The following is a 25,723-nucleotide window of genomic DNA, read 5'->3' as shown; positions in this document are numbered from 1 at the left end:
AACGGTAGCTTTCTTGGAGACTGAAGTGGTAGAGGCAGGAGTGCCAGGAGTAGTGTGAGTTCATGGGTTGCAAGCCGTTGTTTACCACAGGATCGTCAGCAGCAGCATCACTGCAGCAGAACAAGCATAGCAGCCGGTAGTGACCGTACCAGCAGCAGGTTCTTTTCTGCGAGCAACAGTGAAATTAGTTCAGGAAGTAGGGTCTCCAGCTCCTGTCTCCTGCAGCACCAGGATTTGGGTACCTAGAACCTCCCTTTGGTGTCTGTCGTGCTTTGCTTTTCAGGAGTTACTAGAAGAAACTGACGTTGGTCGTCCAGAAATGCAGGCTACGGAGGGATCCCCCACAATACCCGAAGTAGCAGCGGGCCCTGCTAAGCCAGTGCAGCAAGTGCAGCTGGAGGAGGACCCGTCCGTGGACCGCCTCCTACAGGACATCGATTCATCGGAGGCGCGCAGGAATTTGAGGGTTGGGGGGCGTTTCAAACTGAGAACTACAATCTTGTTGGCCCTATTTGGAATTCTCCTCGCCTCCCACTTCTTTGTAAGAGGCCTCCTACCGGTAGGGTTGTAACATCATTTTGCCAGCATATGCCTGTCTTCGTACTCCTTTTGACCTTTTCTTTTGCCGCCCTCTCTTTCTGTGTGTGTGTGTGTGTCGCTATCTACCTATCTTTATGATGCTGTAAATCGCCGCGTAAGCGCCAATTAGCTCCTGTCCGTGCCTTTCGGTAGCATTGTGCCCCTATTTTTGTCTTGGTTTGCTTTATTCTGCCCCTCGCTTCCGTCTGCCTCTGCCTCGGTGGCTCGTAACCTCTGTCTTATGTTGTCTGGCCTCTATATGGTTTTGGGTTTGTGTCTCTGTCTCCCCTGGGCTCCTTTCCTTGCCGCTAAATCCTTCTTTCTTTTGTCTGAGCCCGCCTGTCCCTGTTTGCTCGTCTGTCCGTCTGTATATCTGTTTCCAGCCTTTTTTGCATCCGACTGACAATTTTGGCCTGAACTGTCTTTTGTCTCTTCCTTGCTGTGTCTGTTTCCGTCTCTGCCGTGGTCTCCCAATCTTTGCCTACAGCGGGTGTCTCTTTTCCACTGTCTCCTTCTCTTTTGCCTTCCTTATTCATCTACAGTTGCTGCAATATAGGGCAGTTCCACCCTCTCCGTGGCTGCCTCTGGATGTATTCTCTTGGTGTATTCTTCGGAACATCCTGTCCCTAAAACGTCGCCATCCCTTTTTCTTTTGCTCCTGCTGTTTTGTTTAGGCGAATTTGCTCTCGGGACGTTCATTGCCTTGGCTTTCTGGGACAGCAGCAGCAGACCGCGCCACTGCCCCAGCAGTAGGAGATGTCGCAGCACCTGCTGCTGCAGTAGGAGATGACGCAGCACCTGCTGCTCCAGCACCTGCTGCTCCAGCACCTGCTGCTCCAGCAGGAGATGTTGCTGCCCCTCCTCCGCCACCCACTGCCTCAGCTGAAGACGCTCCTTATCCTGCCCCGGTGCTTCCGGAGGGCTCCGCGTTCACAGGTGCACCAGGCGAAGGCGCTGATGAACAAGAGCACGGTAAGAAGAATATTGCATAGGCTCCCAGTGCACACACTGATGACAGCTCGGGGGACGCCGAGCTCACCACTTCCTGTACGTGCACCACAAAATGCGCCTGCTGCCCTGATTCTGCTGCCGAAACTGCTACGTTTACCAGTGCAAAAGGTTGGTTGCTGTTGCAGCAGCTCTGTTAGTGCGTCTTGTGCGTGGACGGTCTAGGAAACATCTGAGCCTACGTTTCCACTGTTGTGTACATTTGTACGAAAGATTGAGCATAAGCGTACTTGCAGCAGGCCTGCAGTTGTTTTCGACTGTTTGTTTAAGTGTATTTCTGGGTCGGCATGCGCTCCTCCATGCTTTTATTCTTTAGTGCTCTTTCCCCAGCTGTTCTCCTAGGGTTGGAAAGCCGTTGTTCTAGTACTACACCGTACTAGAACTTGCTCAAAACCTTCGCCATATAAGCCTAGAAATGCAACAAATTCCCACGGCCGTGCGGAGTTATTTGGGGCGTTGCATTGTTACCTTTTCATTCGTGTGTGTGTGTGTGTTGATGGATTTGTGTTGGCGGCTGTGTGGTTGTGTTCGTATCTGTATCTGCGTTCCCCAGTGCCCGTTTTTTTACATTTGTCTGTATTGTCTTTGTATGTTTAGTTGGATTTGCTTCTGTTGTGGTGACTGTATTTCTTGTGTTGTCTCTGTTTATCTGTATGAGCGCATGTGTGTTCGTGTGTTGGCTGGTGTCCAAGATGGAAGCTGCTTATTTGTCGTGTTTTGTGCGTTATCCCATCTTATTGTGTATGTTTGTGTTTGCGTCGTTAGTATTGGCCTTGTACGCTTGTATTTTGCATGCGCGTATGCGTGAGGCGCGTTTACACGTCAGTGTATTGGCTTCTAGAGTGTCTCGTTGCTCGGGTTTCTTTGTTGAACGTAGAGTATTTGTGTATGTAGAATGCACTGGCACTTCTTGTGTTTTGGCCTTATGAGGGTATTTCCTTGTCGTATCTGTGTATTTGCATTGGCTAGTTCTGTGGTGTTGCGTATTTTGGTTCCTGTAACGAGTGCCCATTGTTTATCTAGAAATTTACCTTCCTGTAGGTTCCCTAATTGTGATATTGATGAGCGGGCATGTTTTCCATTCGTGCGTCAACCCTCTGTGCATTTTGTTGTATGTATCTATATGTAGCTCTCTATATCTTGCACGCAGCCGCCTAGGTTTAAATTTGTGTATTAGTTAAATGGTGGTGCGTGCCTGTTTATGCATATATACATTCATTATATTCATATACTAACGCATACCTGGACAAAAGTGCATTTATCAATGTTGCGTGCATGCAATGTGTTAGTGGGTGTGCTTGTACTGCTCGGCTATCTGTGTATTTTGTATATGGTTCCGCACAATGCATGCACGTTGAGAGATGCGTGCATTTGCAGATTGGTCTGAATTTGCTGACAAAATAGATAGTATGGGTTTTCGTCGAGAAAGTCCTCCCGAGTGGGTGGTTGATTATTCGGATGCTGATCAAAGCCAGACGAGATAGCGGCAGAGAAACAACAACATGGAGTGAGAAGGCAACGGCAGAGGCAGCAGCACAAATGAGCAAATGCTGCTAGTATGCCACACAGAAGGGTGGAACCGGCGTCAATACGCATGCAGTTGCGTAGGGACAGATACAAACAGAGAGACAAGTCCACAACAACACAGGAAACACATGGCAGACAGGGATATGGAGGAGTAGAGAGGGACGCAATTAGGAGAAGATACCTCCTAGGAGAAATACAGACGCAGGACATTACCCGGAGACGGGGGTCGTGGGTCATCCAAGTTGAGCGGTAGCAGTTCAGACACTCTGCCTCACAGACACACAGGTAAACGAGCGCGCAAAGGGACGACGCTTCCAGCATCAAATGCACAATCATCAATAATAACAATGGGCTCACTTCTCTCTACCACGACCGAGTTTATAGGTATATCTTAAAGACCGCCACTGCCGGGAGCAACAGAGGAAGCAGCGTCACCTGGGTGCCCCCTATGCAATGCTAACGGCAGTTCGCTGTTATGGTGTGTCTTTGCCGCCTGACCTCCCCAACCTATTTTAGCAGGCACGGACATCGCACTCACGTATGCCCCACTGTTGCTTCCTGTATTTTATTTAATGCACGATTGCCTCCTCATGAACCCGATCACCTCTTCGTGAGGCGTGGGTTTTTTCTCAAGTGCACCAATCCGAAGGATTGGGGCTGCTCTTCCAGCGTTCCAGCCATTCCCCTGTCTTGCTGCCCCAGCTCATCTGCAGCCCGTAGACACATGCAAACGTTGGCCAATTACATTTGCGTGGCAGTCCTTGCTTGGTGTGGAAGGGCTTCCAGCTCTCTTCGATAAATCCGTTCTGCATGCCTGTTTAGATTAGCTGTAGTCCCTAGCCCTTGTAGTCCCTAGAGACGACAGGCATGGCCAACGTATCTATACAGCTGGAAGCCAAGGAAACCACTTCTAAAAATGGGGCGGTCTCATCAAAGTGGGGGTCACCATAGGGACTTCGGGTAGTCTATGAGAGGGCTTCTGCTATGAAGAATCCCTATCACTAGGCGCATTCTGAGAAGGTTGCCGCTCCTGAGCATGCATTTATAGGGGACCCAAGCCATTGCTTGCCTCGTTTTGGAAATTCTGTACACAATGCAGCGCCAGAAGAAGCAAAACCAACAGCCCTGGCACGGCTTTGGAGCGGTGCTGCGGCAGGTGACCTTGCAACGCATGCTGCAACTGCAGCAGCAACCATAGCTGCTCCTGCAGAGTCCGCTGTAGCAGCTGTGGTTATTCCACTTGACAGCTGAGGTTAAAACGGGCTCCATGTGGGCCATATTTTGGAATCAAAACTGCAAACGAGGGATTTTCCTACCGCTATTTTAAGGTTTGCACAAACCAGCTAATCAGACACCAGAAATGGTTTTGGATCATATCAACAGCAGGCCGGTGTCATCGAAATCAAACAGCCCAAAGAAGTGTGTAATAGCTTGCCTGATGAATGGACCTACAGTACAAATAGACGGTGCTGCAGCGCATTACGGAATCCAGTGTATTATCTGCTGCTCTGAGAGCTAGAACCTCTGCGGTGGTTAGTACGATTGGCAATCAGGGAAGGGACTTCCTAGCACAGCACCCTGCCTGAGCGTATTTGGAGAGCCGTGTAATGCAGAGCTTTATGCCAATAGCAAATATTCAAATAGGATTTTTGAACATCACATGGGATAAGAGTTTGTGTGAGCTGCAACTTTAAATGCCAGGGGCCCCTTCAACCCCTGTTTCCACTGCTGCCTCCTCCATCATGCTTTGATGCATGCTTGCCGCTTTTCTCGTAAAAGGTCTCGCATGGCTTGTACTGCAGCGGCCTCTACATCTTGCATTCGCGAGGGTTATCTACCAGGTAAGCCGCCTCCAGTTAAGGACGCAAGCAGTACACTAGTATGGAAAAGAGAAATCGTCAAATTCATTCATTCATCCTTGACAGTAATCTTCACACCACGAAAAGGTGCACAGCACTGTGCAGCACACCAAGGGGTGTTGATGAAGAGAGCTGTCAGAAGCCCGGAAAAAGAACAGTGTTCAATTTGCATGCATCAGTGGTGCTACAACTACCTGTTCAATTTTGAATCGCTTCTGTTCCTAAGATTCTTCAACATGGCCTCAGGATTGAATCTTGCAATGATTAGGGTCATCGTCCAAAATGCAAATATATCGGCAGCAGAAAGGCAGTTAAGTGATAGTGAAGTAGACAGAACAAAAGTCCATTCGCCTCAACAGCGCAGAACCTCCCACCCATCGCGTTGGCAGTAGTTGGTGTAGCAGTACATACAATAAGGAACTCCTCTTGATGTCGCCAAAACTGGAGGCCTACTCATGGCGGCTGTGAGCCACAGGGATACCATACTAACACAGTTACGGGAAAACACGTGCTGGGTGGTGGACCTACACTCCTACGAAACCACTTCTGCTGTGCCGGGGTATCTATATCGGGTTCGCCAGCGTGCACACAAAGTCGGATATTTGCGCACGCAGGGTAGCCTTGCTGTATGTGTGGTAGCAGGGCGTGTGCTGCAACTTATGATAGACCGAACCAACCGCACGGGCTTTGGATGTCCCGATTCCCCGGTAGGCCTGAAGACGAGAAAATGACTGGTTGCATTTGGATGTATGCATCCCAGTTCGGCACTTAGCCCAATAAAACCTGCACAGAGCGCAGCTAAGCACGGTGGCCCCGCCACGTAAAAGGGGGACAACCACGAGGTACGGGTCGTCATTTGCAATAGTAAATCGGAAACACATCCTCAGAAGGCAATTTTCCCCTTCTGATCCCTTCTCTTCCCCCTCTTTAATGTTTTGGTAGACAAGGCACATGAGTGCGAGTGCTCCTTGGGGCAAGGGCAGGGAACGTAGCTTGGTGTGTGTGAAGCAACTTCGCGCAACCCTACTCGAGCGCAGGATAGCTATGGATGCACAACCACGTGCTTGACACGTGTACAGAGGGTCATCGTTCATATCAAAAGGGACTTTGTGCGTGCAAGTTTGGTTCCTTTGCGCAATTACTTGGAGCAGAGTGAACGGAAGCAGATGACAGGAAGCCTCCTCTCCTCAGGAGTCCCAGGCCATTTGGTTGATTTAGCCAGGATGCCTGGAGACTCAAGAGTGAAAATCAGTGGTGTTTTGGTAACTCTTCCTTAAGTCTTATGCTTCTACAGTTCACCAGGGTTCTTAGCCAAGAAGAACCACGCTACACAAGGACAAAAAGTCCCATCAGATGAGTGCACTAACGCTTTAGACAATTGTTAAGCACTTACATTGCACTAAATAGGAACTCAGCAAGGAGATAGAGATTCACGTATCAACTTTCGTTGACAGAGCAGGCAGACCATGGTTTACGACGGTCCTTTGGTGGCGACGTGCATTTGGCACTACCGTGTATTGAAGTGAATTAAAACATAGAGGCGTAGCTGCTGCTTTTTATAGTAAGTCTTAAATGTAGATTGAGACGGTAGATTTCGGCTTCTGTTGCAATCAGACTGTGGCGGCGCTGGGGTCATGGCATGGCCTTGAGCATCACGGGGAGGCAATAGCAGCTTCGATATGGGACAGGGTGTGCAGTAAATGAGCACAGCAAATTTAGTGTATTTTCCACAAATGCACACTTCAGTAAGCTCGTTCTACAATTATACAGTTTCCTACTAAAACGTTCGACTGCAACTGCAGCCACCATCGCGTGGGGCTCGAGGCCTCTGCCTACGTACGAGCTACGAGATACATGATCCAGTGTCAAGGACTTTTCAATCCTTGTGGTTTCTAGTAAAATAGCATTTAAAAAGCGGTTGGCTTATCAATGCCTTTGCAAGACGGTGGAGGAATTGCAAGAACTTTGGTGGGAGGGTTCGACATGTGCTCACTCGGAGCCTTCCTCTCCCGTGGCCTTGTTCCTCCAATGACGAAACCCGCTCGTTTTTTTTCGTAGGCTTCGTGCTGCTCTGAACTTCATTTTTCCATTTCATCTCCTCATTACAGAGTCAGATCACCGCTCTTGATGCTCCGTGTACGAGGATTTGGGGGGAGCTGAAAGTGGGAAAATCTGCGAATTTCTCTTTCCCTTTGCGGCCACCTGAGGCGTCAGAATGTGATTTTAGGGTAACTTTCCTCGATATCAATGTAGATGACCTCCTGTTGCTCTCCTGCTTCGGTTTGGTGGTTGAGTTAGGATTTCGCGACGGTTTCCGGCGAAATACCTATCAGTCTCCAACCCGGTTTTTACAACGGCGTCTACTGAATCGGGCTAACCTTTCGTCTTCGTCTCCACATATCGGGCGCCTTATCCCTTACACTCCCTGGTACATCTGGGGCAACTGCACACATTCCTGTGTTCCACGGGTCTCCTCAAACAGCTTCTTCCTGGGGGCCAGGCACAGGAGGGAGGACAGAGGCTGCAGGAGCAGCTGATGGAGGCACGTAACCAACTCTAGCGTGCTTCTATACAGTGGGCGGGACTCAGAGGCTGCAGCACTGGCCAAATTTTGCTGTATATTCAGCTGAACTGGGCTAGGCGAGGCCCCTGCAGCACCAACGGGGGGGAGCGCCAACAGGAACTGCTGCCTCTAGGGATTAGTTTCTAGTCCATTAGCAGCAGTAGCACTTGCCTCCCTGGCTGCTGCTCCTGATAGGAGGTTTGCTGCAGTGACGCAGTTGTCTTCTGAATGCCAGCAGCCGGCGCGAGCTGCAGGACAGGGCAGTGGGCAGATCTGTTGAAGATGGTCTTCCCTGCTGCGGCATTGGGCTGCACATTGGGTGTCGCGCTGTTGCTGCTGAACAGTCGAACGACAGTTGCGGCGCGAGGATGGGGGAGCTATCGTGCTGGGGAGGTGCGGCGGGGGATGGAGGAGATCCTGAGCAATACCCCCTGGCAAATGCCGAAGTATGCTTTTGAAGATGTAACGAGTGAAGCAGACTTCGGACTCTTGTCTGGAAGCTCTTATGCGAGGCCTGCTGCACAGAGACCTTACGGAGATAGATTCAATGACCGGGATGGGCGCTTGGGTTTGCCTTTCCTGCAAAGAGCTAAACAACTTCTAAACAAGACTAACAGAAGGGTTAGGATGCCCGCCATTCAGACTATCGGAGCGATTATCTTCCTCATCGTGAGTTGGTATTTCGTGCGTCTAGGTGTCAAACAATACCTCGTAAGTTCATCACAACTGGGGTTTAGGGTGCATTAGGGTTATTGGGTGCAGCTGCGCCATAGCTATGCCAGTCTGACTGGGCGAATTGCCTGCCTGTCAGGCTTTAGATTTTTGCTTCATTCTAGGGTTTTCGGCTTTACGTTGTACCAGGGTTTAGGGGGAATAGGCAGCACACAAAACCTACACCTCTTGAGCGGCTGAGGCAAAGCGGTTTCCCATTCCAGTAGTCAGGGTGTATATTAGAAGGTTTACGGTTTGGGGGTTCCTACGGGTTTTCAGGTTGTCCCTTTGGAGGCAATGCTGACGGGAGAGCCTTTTCCTCCTGCACGTTTTGGTGAGGGTTTGTTTTCGTGGGCTTAGGGATGTGGGTTACGGTCTATGCTGTTTCTCAACTGAAGGCCGTTGCATTTTGCTCCGCTGACGCCGCTTGCCATCGTTGCTTGTTTCTGTACTTGTTTTTGTTTCTGTCCGTTTAAACAAAACACTACAAGGTCTTTTCTCCTGTTTTATAGTTGACGCAGCGCATGTGTCTATGTGCTGTCCGTGCACCTCAGCAACTCCTGAAGAGGTTCAAGAGGCAAAACGGGAGCTGAAAGAGACGCACGCACCTTCCAAGATGTGAGTTTTAAGGTTCAACGCCTGAGCATTTATCCCGTTTGCATGTTCTTAACATATACTTGTATGTACAAGCATGTAAAACCACGAACACGTATATGCATACACTGCATGCGTGTATATGCATGTGAGTGCCCACTTGGGTGCATTTGTGTATTTGTCCGTGCTCATGTTACAGCAGTATGCTCCCCTTTCGTTGGGTGTATGCAACAGTTTTCTCTTGCATGGAATATATGTGCCTCCTTGAGTTGTTTTCCTATGTTTTAGCTTCGAATATCGTGTACTTGAACGCTCCTCTTCTGTTTGCCGTCTGTTGCCGCAGAATCTTTCAATGTCGTTGATTTCTTTCTGCACCTGCGCTGTTATTTGTGATTATATGTACTTTTTCTATCAGTGTCTTCTCCACGTTTCTGTCCGTATTCGCTTGGGATTTACGGGGCCTTGTTTGTTTTGCAACTTGGTTGTGTTTGAATGCAATAATAGTAATAACAGCCGTCAAATGGTTCATGGCAGGGCGGCCGTCTGTTTCACTCCTTCCGCTTTGTTATTCTGTGTAGAGCACACCTGAATGCATTTCGCCAAGGTGAGCTCCTAGACGATCATGTCGCTGAGCTCTATTTGGCTGCTTTGCAGGTGAGCCGTTCATTCTTTCGGGTGTATGGACGCATCAATATACATGTATGCATGAGCATACATGTATATGTATATGTGTATGAACAAAACGCTCCAAGCCATGAATAGGCCCTTCCAGTGGTGATATTGCATGCCCAGGTCCCTGAACCTGACACCATACACAGCGTTCAGCCAATCTGAGCAATCGTGTGTGGTGCTGATGCCTGTCTTTGCAGGATCGGATAGCAGCCGAAGATACGTAAGCTCTAAACCCTAAACCTTCACCTTGAAATCTGTGAAGCACAGGGGTCGCGCTCCCCTGGAGTCCTGCATTTTACACTGCTCCAGGGCATATGTCCTATGGTTGAGGGTTTCGGGCACCCCCTAGTTTGCTTGCGCAGCTGCCTACATCTACTTGGCTAGCTTATTCTCGTCGTCATTATCTTGTTTTGCAGTAGGCGGCCGGATATTATCCGCGGATAGCCATCGCGCATACACACCGCCCAAACGTGCAGCTCGCATTGGTGTTTCCTGCTTGTCTTTCAGGCTTCCTGATACTTTTATTTTTAGTTGGTGGAGGCGATACTGCCCTGACCAGAAGCCTGGGGATCCCCCTGTGCACCTGCCTGTAGGGCGTAGCGTGTCTGTGCTTCTTTACTTCCTTTGCCTGAATCATTTGTTTGTGCTTTCATTGATTCGGCTTTCTCTATAGGTCCCATATTCCTGATTTGTGCATGCTGTTTCCTTCCCATTTGCGGTATCTTTGTTCTGCGGTGTGTTTATGCCCAATGCTGGCGTATTTATCCTAGCTCCGCCTCTTTGACCGTTTTCCCCCATGTCACTGTTTGGACACTCCTCTTGGAGCTCATGTATGGCATCTGCGCTTTATCGGTTTTGTATTGCTATTTGCATGGTGTTCAAGGGTACTCTTGTTGATTTTGCATATTGCTGCCACATATGTGTTGGATCTCCCGTTGTTTGCATCGTGAACTCCTGCACTTACCGCGTTTGTTTTTGTTTTATTTGTTTTCAGAAATTGTCAGCAACAGAGCTGCAGCGGTGCGAGGCTGCCAAATTCATTTTATTTCCGCTGAAGCTCTACACCACGGAAGAGGGAGACGACGGCAACAACAGCTTTTTTCACTTCGCCTTAGGAGTCATCGATAGAGAGTGTGCAGCGAGTTTCTTCTTGCTCCTTCTTCTTTTTCCCTCCGTTCTTTCCTCTTGTTCAGTCGCGCATTTTATGCTCGTTCTTTCTCCTCCTCCTTCCCGCTTGCTGCTTTTTCTCTATGCTTTGCCTTCCCCCAATGACCTCGACTAGCTTGCTTGCAATGGGTGGTCAGCAGTCTGCATGGCTCTTTCGTGTGTTATTGCCCGCGTGCAACGGGATGTTACTGATGGCATCAACTACCTTGCCGTGCTTTCTCTGAGAGTATTTTTATGAAGCTTCGTTCGTATTTGTTTGACTCGGCCACACTTGTTTGGTCGTGGTTCCCGTCTCCCCTCTGGGTTAACCTATGCCTTTGTTTATTGCGTTATCGTCTGAGTAAAGCTCGTTTGCTTCTTTGCAGAAACCACGTTGTCCGTATCGTGGACTGTTTGAGGGAGGAGCACAGCTACTATACCCCTGCGTTGAAGCAACTGCAAATGCTTGCTCACGAGCTTGAGTGGCAGATCGATGTTCAATCGAATGCCTATCGTAAGTTGTCTATGGCTAGCTTTTATGCAATAATCAAGTAATATCTGTCGTCATGCTTGCTCACGAACTTGAGTGGCAGATCGATGTTCAATCGGATGCCTATCGTAAGTTGTCTATGGCTAGCTTTTATGTAATAATCAAGTAATATCTGTCGTCATAACATTTTTGTGTGGTAACAATTATAACGCTACCTCTGCCAGTATAACACCGTTAGCTATTAATGCTACTTTGTAGCCATCTAGATAATTGAACAAACCAACATTATAAGTGTCAGCTAGGGGCAGCCACGACTACGCATGTAAGTAGCCAAACATGGGTTTGACTACAAAGTCGGGGCAATTCTCACCGCTCTTGCTCAGGTCGCTATTACAGTGTGTTTTAGCCCATGGTTGCACCATTCTTGACGTGCTGCTGTTGTGCTGGAGTGGCCTCGTCGTCCGTGAATTTGCTCTTTCCGCTTTTTCAGCTGCTACGTGTGTCCCATTCCCGTTGATCCTATAGTGGAATGGATATTAATCTAGGGCGATAATTGTAAACAAATTGTGTTTTTGCTTTGCCTTTTCAGGAACACCCAGCCAGTATACGATATCGCGTCAGGCTCCAGAGGTTTGTGCATGGTCACTTTAATCTCTTTAGCGCCGTTGGTCTGTGTGCGTCTAGTTGCAGAAGTTATTACTGCTTTTGCTTCGAGCTTGCGGTTTCAAGTGTTCGAATTCCATGTTGTGAAGTGTCCCTGTTGGTGGTTCAACCCCAGGCCCCAACCTTTTGTGTGCTTGTTTTGCCACTGATAGACACTTCAAGAGAAGCTCGAACCGTATGATTCGTCTGTTTGTGCTTGCAGCCGGGATTCAGCTCCCTTAAGCCCAAATCTGGATACGAAGGAACAGTGAGCTTCTTCAATAACTTGCCTGGGAACTAATAAGACTGTCGCTGGTTTGTTTTGCCGTTCGCTCTCCTAAATTCAGTGCTGGGGCCTTCTTCTCCTCTTAAACGCCGCCTTTGATTTCTCAAAATGTCATATGTTCATTGCGTTCCTGCATTGCATCTGTTGTCATTCGATTACTTCTCTTTTGACGTTGGTCTCGAGCACAACTACTTTCTGGTTGTTGTTCCAATTTGCCGCTGGAGCCACAGAAACCCGTTTTTGAAACACTTGGAAAGTTGTCCCATCACTGTTTTCCTGTTAGTTTGAGCGCACATGGTTTCTTGTAATCCATTGAATCGGCAGCTCGCTGTTGTGGGTCCTCCTTTGTGGCGTTCCTTCAGTACCTATGGAGAGTCTCTACAGGTCTGTTGATGCTAAACAACGCCGCAACAATAGCTGAAGGAAGAGCGCCTCAGCCTGTCATTGGCAATAGACGGCAGCTCGCTGAAGTCCTGGTGGGTCGCCAAACCGTAGACCCTAAACCGTCCAGCGAAAACCCATCAGCCTGCACCGAAGAGCTTTTGTCTTGATTCTACTTCATATTTTCGTATCTACGCTGTTCATATTGGCTGTTCTCCGTTTCTCATGTGTTGTTTCCATTTCTAGTGTGAAGAGTTGCTTTTTCTTTTCCATACCTTGATCTGGTTCTTTAGTCTCGTTTCCTCCACATTGCGTTCGACCTCTTGAGGCTCGTTTATTTGTTTCTTAAAAAATTACTTCCTCTGCAGTCGTATTTGCTTTTCAGTGGCTCGAGCTGGCGTTGAAGAGATCGAGAGAAGCCCCTTCGGAGGATAGCAGCAACAGCAGCACCAGCAGTTGAAATGAGATTTTTTCTAGCCTTTAACGACAAGACAGCCTCCATTCTTCGGTTTATCATTTTTTCAGCACATTTAGTATCAAGCAAATACACAACACTCCATGCGATCCTGCTGCCTCGGTCGGTCTGCAGGCTGTAGCACTGTAGCATTGTAGCACTCTGGCTGCCTCCTTGTCCCTCCATCTCCCCTTTCTCCTTCCCTTGTTTGCCCCTTTTGCCTCCATCTGTCTCCTTTCTCTTCATGGCCGGGGTATCTCATCTTTAAGCAGATTGTTGCTGCCTGCGTTCGTCTATTACAGCGTTCTTGCCTAAACACTTACGCTCTTTTTTAGGCATACGCCCCTCTCCTGCTCCCTTTCAATGCCCTCTTTTCTTTCGTTTGTTCTTTGTTATTGCCTACTCCTCCTGGCCATTCTCCCTGTGCATGTCTGCGCATATGTTCTGATGCCATTGGTATTTGTGCGTTTCTGTGGATGCCCCTTGAAGTACCTTTCCACAGTTTTTGGTGAAAAGCACAGTGCTGAGAACTGCTTGTGACACGAGTGAAATGATCGGAGACAGAAAGCCTCAATTCAATGGTTTGAATACGTAGAATCAAATAACTGCAAATTGCATGTAAACCAATACATACACCTCAGCAGATTCTGCGTATGCGAATATACAGCCTTTTCCCTATTGGTATGCCATTCCCGACCTAGTTGGTTATTTAATTGACTCCATATGTTTTGCGCGTATTCATTCTCAAGAGACTCCTCCTGTCTTTTTGCTTGTAAGGTGCTACGTATGCAGTCTCTAGAGAGCCAGCTGAGCTAGCTATTTCGCTAGCCTGTAGGAGACGTGGGAGTTCAAAGTGTTTCTGAGTGCCTATTCGTTTCCTTCAGCATACGCCACTCTCCTAGTTGGCAAGCTAGCGAGTAGCCAGCAGGCCAGCAGACTAGAACTAGTCAGTTGCCAGCTAGCCAGTTTGGGGGTCGCTACCTACCCAGTACCTAGCTGGTGGCGATCACTGCAAGCAAACGTCTTTGAAGGGCTGGATGAGACGACGACACGTGATAATAAGGCTCCACCGGAGCGACAGATAAAAAGGCAGCAGGATGCAGCAAAAGAGGGAGAAAGGGAGAGAAGAACGGAACGGAACGGGTGGTGCGACACAGTTGGACGCAGGAGAGAATAGACCCAACAGTACGTAGTTCCTGTTGTTGTGGGGTTATTGACCGACACGCCACAAAATATCCTAAAGCATTACCCTGCAGGTGTTTTATAACAAGTGTGGATACCGACAGTTAACCTCCCAGCAAATAGCGGCAGTAGTGACAGTAACAATGGATTGGAGTCCTCAGGAGCAACAAAGAAGAAGCTAATCGGCTAAAGCCACCAGAGAATAGTGGAGACGTACTGCAAACTACATCGTTTTATAATAGTAATTGTGAACTTTAGCAATGTAAGCATGTAAACTTTAGCAGTAGTGCTGCTGCTGCTGGACACCGACGGGGATTGCAACTAATAATGAACACAAACATAACCAGGAAGATGTAGGCACAGCAAATAGCCTCGAAGTAATAATGTGTTTACAACACTAGACTTTTTACTTTAGGTAAACACATTCAAGGGGATGAGTATATGTGAGCAGATGGAGGTCGTTGTGCAGACACCTGAGGCCTGAGGAGGTAAGAGGCATTTTATCCGTATAACTCAAAACAACAGATTAACCTCTCCTCTATTCTTGCATGCATGTATTGCAGGGGTCCACATGTGGTTGCTCTCAAAGACAATATCCTGGCTGCTCCAGTTGCAATTGTTACTCTGGCTACTGCTGCTGCTGCAGCTATAGTTGCTGTTGCGGGAAGAGTTTAAGTCTTTGAAGAGTTGCAAAAAAGGAGAAAATAAGTTGCTTGGGCTGCAACTCTACCGTCAACAAGGTGTTCAACAGCAGGAGTAGTACCCTATACACGTTTATCTTTACCCCTTTCATGCATGCACACAGGCGCATACATGTGCATCCGCCTGCACTGTTGTACTACTTAAAGCCTGCTGGCTGTAGTGGGATGCCGCTGCTGGCTGCTGCTTGCTGCTGCATCCTGCTGCTTCACGCCCGTAGCAGCTCTGCTGTTAGGTGCTGCAGCGCCTGCTGCAGCTCCTCCGCAGAGGAGGCCCACCTACAGAGCCGTGTTTGTAAGGCTTGAATGCTGTGACCAATTCACATATGAATGCAACACATACACACACATGGATACACAGTGATAAAGCCCCTAAATCGTATGGATGTCGCTGCTCGACGCACATAACTGCCATTGGGAATAAACATAACATATACACATACATATAATGTGTAAAGCAGATATATACAAATGGAATACACACATGAAAATGGGTATAGGTATATTATGTGCATGAGTTTATTTGTAGAAGGTAAATACCCATCACGGTACTTGTTAATTACTGCCCGACAGACGTTACGGTGTCTACGGAGCTTGTAGGTGCTACAGTTGCAGTGTATAATTCAAAAGGTTGTCAATCAGCTTATTATTTATTGAAGTAGTGCCTTAATTGGGGTGTATGCGGACCTTTCTGCATCCGTTAGCAGCACCGGCTTAACCCATTCCAAAGACAGGGTTTGCTCAACTTGATTTATCTTTCCTTTTATAAGTTGTTGTGCCATGGCAGATAATATAATTCTCTCCACCTCATCTGGAGGCACTTGGCAAGCCTCAGAAATAGCAGCAAAAGAGAGGGCGCGCGAACCAATAAGCTTGGTGTTGCTGTTGCTGTTGCTGTTGTCGTTGTTGTTGTCGTTGCCGTTGTCATTGCTGTTGCTGCTGCCGTTGTTGCTGCTGCTGCGCACAGCAGCACCAGCTGTGCTACTCGTGAAGGCAAGACGAAGGAGAGCTGTTGCTGCAGCTTTCTTCTGAATTGCTGTAATGTAGGGCGCCAAGTCCTGAGGTGTCCGTCCGCAGCACATAACAAGAAACCATGTCACTATAATCAGTGTTTATTCTTTCCTTATTTCTTACTGATATAAGAACAAAAAAAAGACAGCATGACATGCTAGCAAAAAAAGAGAAAACACGTGCATGCAAATACACGCAAATACATACAAGCATATGCACACAAACAGTTCAACAACGAAGCCATGACGGTCCCAGTTGAGCGTTTAGGATTGGGCTTAGGGTTTTGGGTTGGGCTTAGGGTTTTGGGTTTAGTGTTTGTATCTTGCCGATTGTTGGATTTGCGTCTGATATTGTTTAAACGTTTTATTGAATTTGTCCATATTTCCTTCTGCAACAACTTTAAGCAATTCAAATAAAAAGGAATCGGCTGTCTGCTGCTCCCAGGCCTCCCTTACAATGGCTTGCTGCAGCTGAGAAGAAGAAATAGAAACAAGCTTTGTAAATTGTCTTAAATATTCACAAAATAATACGTCAATTAACGAATTAATTAATTAACTGATTAATAATTAATGAATTTGTACATAATATACGAATGAAACAAGCACACAAAAAGTAGGAAAAGAAAGCAACCAAGAACGGACAATACAAATTCACAAGTGAGCAAACAAAAAAACACGAAGAAAGAAAGGAACAAAGAATAAAAGAGAAAGAAAAAAAACAAACAAAGAAATACCAGGTATAATTTCTCACAAGTTCGCCAAAGTTGAAGACTTCAGGTGCTACAAGAGCAGCAAAAGCGATATCTCTGGCGATTGCATATCTCTCCTTTTCTTTAATTGCATCTAAACAAATACAGGAAACCCCAAACCACAAACCCTAGAAATGGCATTTTCAGCTAGACTTAGCCTCCACCCCCGCTTCAACCCATAACCTCATAGACCCTAAACCCTAAACCCTAACGGCCCAACTCACTGGCGGAGGTGTAGGCGAGGAAGAAGAGTGTTTCTCTGCAGAAGTCTCCGTACTTCTTCCGTGCCTGCAAACACGCCCAAACCCTAAACCTAAACACTAAACCCTCAACCCCCACACAAAACAGAATGCCAGTGGATAATTATTAGGTGCCTATACACCAGAAAACCCTACCTTGTCTATCTGCGCCTGTGCCCTGTGCACAAGGGAGTGCAGCACGGGGTCAGGTGCACCAATTTGTTCTTTTTGTTTTTTTGCTTCGTCGAGTTCTTCTTGTGCCTTCGTAAGTTGCTGCGTCTTAGCTAATAAATAACTCTTTAATGCATGCAAGAAGACAACGGCACCAACAGAAAACAAACCCTTTCCTGCTTGTTTGTCTGTCTGCAAGAAAGGGGTTTGCTGCATGCTGCTCTGCTGCGCTGCTAAGGTCTCCTCCTGTAGTCGCTCTAAGAAGAGTAGACCCCCTTCAGCATCTGCCACCATAAACACACACCATAAAAGCACCCCATAAAAATGTACACAAATCCCCAATACCTACAGTAGCAAGCATACCACCACCAGCAGCAGAAGCAGCAGCAGGGCCATCAGTAACACCAGAAGCAGACGTTACACGAGTCATAGCAGGTACAGGAGGAGCAACAAGAGCAGGGATTAGGAGAAGCAGCAGAAAGAACAGGGGCAGAAGCGGGGTGCAGCAGCAAGAAAAGGCAGGACAGCAGGGGTACAGCAGCATGTGCAGCAGGAAGATGTGCACTTGTGCTTACGTATATCAGCGAGTAGTCCTGCGCATAATTTAAGTAATCTAAGAGGATCCAAATGGATATGATGAGCAGAAGCAAGAGATCTAAATAAAGAAAGTTTTCTTTGTAAGGAAAGAGGAGGAGGAGGTGACCCCATAGCAGCAGATAGTACAGACAGCTGAGGGGTACTTGAGGTGTCTACAGAATCATCTAATTGCATGCCGTAAGCAACAGCATCTAATAATTCGTTATATTGTCTGCATGCCAAAAAAATAAGAAAAAACAACAAAAAAAAAATTAGCACAAAAGACGCTGCTGCCGCAGCGGCTGCTGCTGCTGCAGCAAATGCAGCAATTGCAGCAGCGTACACTGTACGGTTACAATGCCGGCAGCAAATATACCACAACCCCTAGCATAGACACACACGCAGTGCCATCAACTGCGTAAACCCTAAACCCTTCTTACTTCTTTTCAAGGAGCGTCCGGACGTATTCAAGTGCTGCTTTTGCGCTAGGGTTTGCTGCTATTTCTGCTTCAAGTACATTAGCTACAGGCTCCGCAGGTTGCTGCAGCATCTCCTTTAGCCAGGAGGGGCACTCAGACACCCCGTCCACCTCCATTCTCCTTCGGCTGCTGCTTCTATTGCTTCTACTGTTGCAACTCGGCGCTGCTGCTGTTGTTGCTGCTGTTGTTGAGCGTGTCCCGGTGCGGGTGGCGTGCTGTTGCTGCTCTTGGTGGTGTTGCTGTTCCTCCTGTTCTTGCTGCTGTTTCTGCTTAGCTGGAGTCGTTGCTGCTGCAGTCCTTGCCGTTGCTGCTCCTGCTGCTCTTAAAAACCTCGCTTGATGGGTCCTTCTAACACGCGAGACAACGCATGCAGGCAGGCAGACAGCAGCCAAGACCTCCAACAAAGGTCTAATAGAGGCACTACTACACTAATGACTTTATTTAGGTAAAATGTAAAGCTATAAAAGAAAGAAACATACTGAGGGAAGACACCAAACAGGCAAAACCCGTTACACGGCAGCAGCCACCAGCAGCAGCTCGTGCCAAGCCCCGGATCCTACGGTAGAGAGAAAAGGGATATATTTAATAAATTTTAATTTAATTTAACGGGGTTTTTTCGTTTATTTTGTCTGTTTTAATTATTTTCATGTACGATAACCGGCCATACTGCCTGAAACTGCCTGCCTAGGAGATGCACATACACATCTAGCCCCAGGGAAGCTCGCCACTCTTAAAGGCATCATAAATTTTATAAAATTTGCTTAATTCTTATAAACTGCAGTAACTTTTTGCTCTTTTCAGGTGGCGCCAAAGAACCGCCTCTTGATATATCTGGCGTGTTGTACCGCCAACTGCAGCAGCAACAGCTGCAGCCGTCCATTGTTCCTGGCACTACTGTCGCCGCAGCATCAGTAACTGCAGCCGCAGCAGGAAGGAAGGCCTGCACACCCTTCACTCAGTGGGGTGTCTGTACACCCGGCTGCAAATGGGGCCGTCAAGCTTCTGCTGCTGCTGCTACAACTCGCGGCGTTGCATGCAGCTTGGGGGCCTCCGTTTTCTAGTGCATGTCTCGCCCAATGCGCCACTTCCCCCCTCCTCTAGCCTCCAGTGCTGCTGCAGCGAGAATTGTAACAGCAGCAACGGCAGCAGCCAGCAGCAGCAGCATAAACATCCAAAGCTTGAAGTGTGTGAGGATGAGGCGCAAAATACAGACACCAACCTTGGCAAAAATAAAAGGCGCTGCACCGAAGCAGACCATCTTCAGCAGCAGAAACTACAGCAGCATCAGGAGGAGGAGGAGCAGCAGCAGCAGCAAATGTCGCAGAGCTCCAATGAGCCCTATGAAGACTTGAACTGCCGAAGAGTCCGCGCTCACGGCCCTCTTGCGCACCGTCACAAACAGACGCAGCAGCAGCAGCAGCAACAGCAGCAAATATCAGAGGAATGCGCCGCTTGCGGCTGTAAATGTCCCTCTAACCGTGGTGCTGCTTTTGCTGCTGCTTCTGCTTCTTCTGCTGCCTTTACCCCGATTTATTCTTCTTTCTGTCCCCGACCTCTCCTCTCTGTTAATGCAGGTGACCCTCAGCTGTATGTCGGTGGTGGCTCAATTAATTTGGCCTTTCTTAATGCAATAAGGGCCTCCTCAGCTGCCCCTACTGGTGCCCCCTGTGGGGGCCCCAGAGAAGGTGGCGCAGAGGATGCTAATGGGGGGGGCCCTTTGGGGGGGCCCCCAGGGTCTCCTCACTGGCGGCCTCACGTAGATCTTAGTAGCAATTGGGGTAGTGCAATGGGGGCCCTGCATTCAGATGTCTTAAAGGCAGCAAAAGAATCATCTACAGGCACAGCCATCATAAGGTGTGGGGGGCCCCCTGGGGGCCCCCAGAAGGGCCCACTAGGAGGCCCCATGGGGCCCCCCTCCCTATGGGGGACTCCCTTTAGCTGTTTATTTGGCATGGTACCTGAAGAAGAAGAGAGACAACAAATAGGGTTAAAGGGGACAGATGCATTTGTTTGTATAGATATAATTAGGAAGGAAATAAGACCATTAAATATAAATAATATTGGCATGGCTTATGTTGTGGGGCCCAAGGGGTGGACATACACCGCAGACAAGTTCTATGAAACACGTAAGACAGGCAGAAGCAGCAGCAGGTGCAGCAGCGGTAGAAACAAAATAGATGCAGCAACAACAAACATAATAGGAACACGAGTAACAGAATTTCCAGAGACAGCGGCAGCAGGAGCAGCAGAACTAGCAGCAGCAGCAGCAGCAGCAGCAGCAATATTTGTTTATTGCTGTTTGTGTGTTTTATTTTTTCAGTTTTCGTTCTTTCTCGAAATCTTCTTCGTTTGGTATTACTCTTTAACGAGAAGCAGACCCAAGGGGGCCCCTCGGGGGGTCCGTCTAAGGGCCCCTGTGGGGGCCCCCTTGTGCAACAGTTGCGCATGCCTTTGGTGTCTGGAGGTGCCTTTAAGGGAGACAAAGACGCTAATCTAATTGCTGCTGCTCTGATAAAAGGGTTCTTAGCTGCGGCAGCAGAATGGAAGCAGCGCAACAAGCCAACAGAGGGGGGGCCCCAGAAGCAAGGGGGCCAGCAGAAGCATGGGGGCCCTCCGGATGCAACGCAGAAGGAGAGCGGAACTGCACGGAATCGCAATAGCCCTAGTAGCGTTTCATTGAGGGCTGAAGCAGCAGCAGCAGCAGCAGGAGCAGCGGAGGGGGTCCGCAAAGAGGGCCCCCAAGACGGCAGCACGGAGACCACCGCTATTGAGGCAAAGAGCAGTAAATCAGCAGATAAAGAACCCGTCAGTCAGAGAGGGGGGGGCCCAAACCAGAAGAATGGAGTGGGGGCCCCTACAGGCACTGCAGGAGGCAGCAGCAGCAACAACAACAGCTGCAACAGCAGCAAGGATCAGGAAATCGATAGCACCAACGGAAGTTCCATTGGTGCCAGTTGCTGCTGTTGCTGCTGTTGCTGTTGCTGCTGCTGCCCATCAGGAGCTGGCCGCAGCTTCCCTGTTATTGAATTGGCCAAGGTAAAAGGGGATGTATTTTATAAGGCTTTGCTTGATTTGTATCGACAAGAAACACCAGGGGGAGGGCCCCGTTCCGTTCTTACCTGCTGCTCAATGTAATAAGGGGGCCCACCGTTGCTTTCGGGGCCCCCCATAAGGGCCTCCATAGGCATTAAGGGGCCCCCAAGGCCACCATACGACTCTTGGGGGCCGCCTAAAGGCATGCCTGTAAAAGACGGTCCCTCAAGATACAGAGGCGACTGCAAGTGTCAACAGGGCCCCCTCAAATCCTGAAGGAGGGGGGTACCAAAGGAGGGGCACCCAAGAGCTTTTGAATATCTTTTGCCTTACTACCCTGTGGCTAGCTGCTAGCTAGCTGCTAGTTAGCTGCAGTGGGGTGGCAGCAACTATACTGACTCTGTCAGCCACTTATAAGCTCCTTTAATGTCACTACTGCAGCATATATTATACACTGCAACAGCATTCTGCTGTTGCAGTGTGCGCAGTTCGTTCATCCCTTGATTGCTTTTTTAGGGGCTTAAAGGCTACAGTGCATGCATTTACTATTGAGGTGTAGGAAGAGGACTCCAGCCCCACTAATGCTTATTTTCCCTCCTTTTATGGCTAAAGAAGGGAAGATAAAAATTCCTCAGTGGTATTCTCATAGGCCTCACTGGGATACAGCAGATCTCTGGATAAACCACAAAGGGTTTAGGGCTTCGGGTCTAGGGTTATTGGCTTCCGACCAAGGGTTTGGAGCCCCTACCGGGTGTAGGGTTTAGGGTTCACGGTATTCTTCTGCCTATATAAACTAGAGTTTGCACGATACGCTTGCAGGCTTCTTGATCCGCCCTCCTCGGGCTTTTAGGGTTTTGGTTTTATGGTTTAGGGCTTAGTTGCTTGTGCCGAGGGTTTGTTGTCTAGGGTTTAGGGTTTAGTGTTTAGGGCTTCATCATTTAGGGGTCTGCGACACCCTGTGCGCTTTAGGTTTCACGGCTAACCGTGTACGGTTAATTGCTCATTGCTGAGGGTTTAAGCACCCAGGTTTGCTCTTTACTATTTAGGGTCTAGGGTTTAGGGTTTATGGTGTACTTATTAGGGTTTCGGCTTTACGGTTTCTTGGCACAGCCGCCACCGACCCTTTCCCGTCACCACCCCCGGAGCCCTTATGGGCTTTTGCATGCATTTGTTTTCTGTCTTTGTTTAAATTTAAATTAATTTGAATATCTTTTACTTTTTATTTTTGTTGGATCTATCCTCCTTTGCATTTCCGTCTCTTCCGTCTACAAAGGCGGGGGTTTATGGTTTAGGGTTTAGGAATTAGGGTTCAGGGGTTGCTGCCCCCCCCCCGCCTCCCACCCATCTGCATGCGCAGCAATTGCAAAACGCAAATTGAAGTTCATATTTCTATAAATCTCTCAGAAAAATCCACCTTAAACCCTAAAACTTAATCTGTAAACCCCAAGGAAGCAGGCCCTCCCTCTCCCCGCTGCGACGAGCTAGGGAAGAGGGTTCAGGGTTTAGGGTTTATGGTCTAGGGTTTGGGGTTTGGCACGATGCTCCCCAAACCCAAACGCAGAGACAAACACAGGGAGGGCCCCCCACCCGATTCAGCAGCGGTTTCTGCTTCTTCTCTTCCTGAGAGAGATACAGTACCATTGGGGGCCCCCAGGGGGCCCCCCTCTGGGGCCCCTCTAGAGGAAGATGGCCCACGCAGCAGCAGAAGACGCAGCAGAAGGCTTCGAGATCGCAGTCCCCCGGACTACTCTGCGGATGAGATCTTGGCTCTTGTTGCTCCTGAGCAGCAGCAGCAGCAGCAGCGGCAGAAGAAGAGGGGAGCATCAAGAGGGCAGGCCTCCTTAAAGCCGTCAAGCCGGCGCTTCCGTAGGGAAGAAGTAAGGGAATCGGGGGCCCCTCACAGCCGTTCTTGGGGCCCCCTAGCCCTTAGCAGCAGCGGGAAGATTGAAGGAGGGGGGACCCCCATTCAGGTGCCCCCGCCTCCTCCATCTAGCGGCTCTGCAGCCTCTTCGTCCTCCTCACTTAGAGCCTTGGCTGTACCCGGATCCTCAGCAGCAGCAGCAGCAGATGAGGCTTGTGTCCTTGTGCCTCTTAATCAGGCACGAGCTCTCTTGGCATGCGCCTCCCCTGCAGCAGTACAACTTGCTGCTGCTGCAGCAGCAGCAGCAGCAGCAAACTCGTACACGCACGAACCCACGCATGACGCCTATTCTACAGACAGCCGGGGGGGGCCCTGGGGGGCCCCCAGGTTGGGCTCTGCTGCAGCAGGGGAGGGGCCTCCTGTGCATACAGCACAACAAAGTCTGGGTATGGGGCCCCCCTATCGATCTACGCATCCTTACAGGTTTGTATTTTTTTCTTTCTCCTGTTTTCTTTTTTCTTTCTTTTTTCTGTCCCTTTTATATCTTTATCTCCTTTTATATTATTATTATTATTATTATTATTATTATTAATTATTATTATTGTCTCCTTCTCTTTATGTGTCTCTTATCTCCTTGTCTTTCCTTTTTTTTTTTATTATCTCTTGCTGCCTTTTTTTATCCTTTTCTTTATTCCTTTCTTTATTTCTTTATTTATTTCTCCACTTCTCTATTTATTTATTTATTTATTTATCTATTTGTTTATTTGTTTATTTATTTATTTATTTATTTGTTCCTTTGTTTATGTGTCTCTTTTCTTGTTTTTATTAGGCATGCATCAATGTCTCTTTCTTCCTTCCCTAAGAGCCGTCTCCCTGCCTTGGCCCCTGGGGGCCCCTTGGGGTCCCCCCGAATAGGGGGCCCCTCTCCTGGTGTCCCCTCTTTGGGCCTCTCTGGGGGCCCCCCTTCAAACTCTGGGCGATGGGCTCTAAGCCGCAGTCCTCTCCGTATGCAACCTCGTGTAGAGGAGGCCCTTTTGGGGGCCCCCCAGGGGGGCCCCCCAGGGGACCCCCCTGTGCTGGGCTTAGGGAGGAGACGCAGCAGCAGCGATACTCCTCTGCTGCGGCATTCACCATTTAGAGGGCAGCAAACAAGGAGACTGTCTCTGAGAGACACTCAAGCTCAACATTACCCACAGGGGGCCCCTGGGGGGGCCCCCGTTGGGCCCCCAAGAGTAGAATCCCTTGTAGTAGACCCCCGTACACCCGAGAGGATCCATACCAACGCAGCTAGAGCGCTTAACTGCAGCTGCTGCATGCACGACCAGCAGCAGCAGCAGCAGCTGAGTACGGTGCATAGAATAGAGGCCCGGGGCGCTGCTGTAAGGAGGCCCTTAGGGGCCCCTGCAGCAACTGCTGCTCCTTGGGGGGCCCCCTCTTCTTCGTTGCAGAGGGCCCCCACTCCCTTTTCGGGGGCCCCAGTTGTGAGCGTCGACTCCTTAACTAGCGGCTTCGAAGCAGCAGCAACAGCATCAGCAGCAGCAACAGCAGCAGCAGATGGGGGGCTGCTTCCTAGCAGGGAAAGGGGCCCCCAGGAGGGGCCCTTTACTACACATTATCGTGAAACAGACAGGCACCTGCTTAGGACACCCGCGCATCTGTCGGGGCCCCTAAGGGCCCCCCCTGATACCCCATCAGCAGGAACAGTACTGCATCTAGAGGGGCCCCCACAGGCTGCAGGGCCTCCCCCTGCTGATGCTTCTATACAGAGGAGTGTTGTGCGGGGGGCCCCTCCTGCTGTTGCTACAGCAGCTCCTGGGGTATTAAGAAGCTCCCCCTTAGGTGGACCCCCTGAGGGCCCCCACGGGGGACCCTTTGGGGGCCCCTCTCTGTTTTCTAGGGGCCCCCTTCCTGCCTTCGATGCTCTTGCTGCTCTTTTGGCTCCTCCCCTCAATAAGGAGACAGATTTGCTTAAAGGAGACACAGCAGCAGCAGAAGACGGGGGGGGGCCCCCTCCTTTGAAGGGGCCCCTCACGGTGTCTAGGGTATATATGGAGGCTGCGTTCCCCTCGGGGGCCCCACACAGCACCGCACCTGGGGGCCCCCATGGTAAGCAGAACCCGCAGCAGCTTCTTGCTGCTGTCTCTGCTGCAGCAGCACAAACAACACTAAGAGGCCTTCAACAAGAAAAGGGTACTTGCGTGCTGCGGCTGCCATGGAGGGGCCTCGGGGGGGCCCCTGATGAAGGGGATAGAGGGGCCCCCAATGCAACAGAGGCGGGAGCGCAGTCGCCTGAAGCAGCTACAGCAGCAGCAGCAGCTGCTGCTGCTGCTGCTGCTGTTGCTGCTGCTGCTGCAGAGGATAATAGCCTACCAAGGCCTCCTGTGTCTTCTTCATTAGAGAATCTTAAGAGAAGTTCGTTTGTCTCCTTTTTATTTTTGTCCCTTTTCTTCTTTTTTTCTGTCTCTTTTTTATTCCTTTTTCTCCTTTTTTTTGTCTCTTTTTTATTCCTTTTTCTTCTTTTTTTTTTGTCTCCTTTTTATTCCCTTTTCTTCTTTTCTTCTGTCTCCTTTTTATACCCTTTTCTTCTTTTCTCTGTCTTTTTTTTTTATTTGTTTTTTCTTCTCTCCTGTCTCTCTCTTGTTTGCTGTCTCCTTTTGTTTGTTTTCTCTCCTTGTTTGTTGTTAATTTATTGTCTCCTTTTGTTTATTATTGTCTCTTTTTATTTATTTTTTTTTTATTATTAATTTGTTTATATTTGTCTCCTTTTGTATTTATATTTATATTTATAAAATATAAATATAAATATAAATATA

The 25,723-nt window shown here is 48.9% G+C and overlaps 4 protein-coding genes across 4 annotated transcripts; 3 read left to right on the top strand and 1 right to left on the bottom strand.

The window, feature by feature from the left end:
* Positions 1-319: 319 nt before the first annotated feature.
* On the top strand, positions 320-1,571 carry EMWEY_00020780 (hypothetical protein, conserved; the record flags this gene model as incomplete). The annotated part of the gene is made up of 2 exons (XM_013480436.1): positions 320-559; positions 1,254-1,571. 2 exons carry the CDS (start codon positions 320-322, stop codon positions 1,569-1,571), a joined length of 558 nt encoding a protein of 185 aa, XP_013335890.1.
* A 6,333-nt stretch (positions 1,572-7,904) lies between these two features.
* On the top strand, positions 7,905-12,092 carry EMWEY_00020770 (hypothetical protein; the record flags this gene model as incomplete). Its single annotated transcript, XM_013480435.1, has 10 exons — positions 7,905-7,982; positions 8,527-8,581; positions 8,802-8,865; positions 9,420-9,495; positions 9,711-9,733; positions 10,021-10,102; positions 10,508-10,644; positions 11,046-11,173; positions 11,739-11,779; positions 12,015-12,092. The coding sequence occupies 10 exons, from the start codon at positions 7,905-7,907 to the stop codon at positions 12,090-12,092; spliced, it is 762 nt and encodes a 253-aa protein (XP_013335889.1).
* A 3,350-nt stretch (positions 12,093-15,442) lies between these two features.
* Positions 15,443-18,132, bottom strand: EMWEY_00020760 (proteasome PCI domain-containing protein, putative; the record flags this gene model as incomplete). The annotated part of the gene is made up of 6 exons (XM_013480434.1): positions 15,443-15,850; positions 16,554-16,645; positions 16,776-16,839; positions 16,947-17,245; positions 17,537-17,769; positions 17,978-18,132. The coding sequence occupies 6 exons, from the start codon at positions 18,130-18,132 to the stop codon at positions 15,443-15,445; spliced, it is 1,251 nt and encodes a 416-aa protein (XP_013335888.1).
* A 917-nt stretch (positions 18,133-19,049) lies between these two features.
* On the top strand, positions 19,050-25,322 carry EMWEY_00020750 (hypothetical protein; the record flags this gene model as incomplete). The annotated part of the gene is made up of 5 exons (XM_013480433.1): positions 19,050-20,142; positions 20,337-20,963; positions 21,992-22,035; positions 22,570-23,393; positions 23,740-25,322. Coding segments are annotated over 5 exons (4,171 nt in total), but the record flags the coding sequence as incomplete, so codon positions are not given.
* Positions 25,323-25,723: the final 401 nt, after the last annotated feature.

Source organism: Eimeria maxima, genomic scaffold (genome assembly GCF_000499605.1).
Source record: "Eimeria maxima Weybridge genomic scaffold, Emw_scaff192, whole genome shotgun sequence".
NCBI lineage: Eukaryota > Apicomplexa > Conoidasida > Eucoccidiorida > Eimeriidae > Eimeria > Eimeria maxima.
Note: the sequence above shows the minus strand (reverse complement) of the source record. Positions and strands in the feature narration are given on the sequence as shown.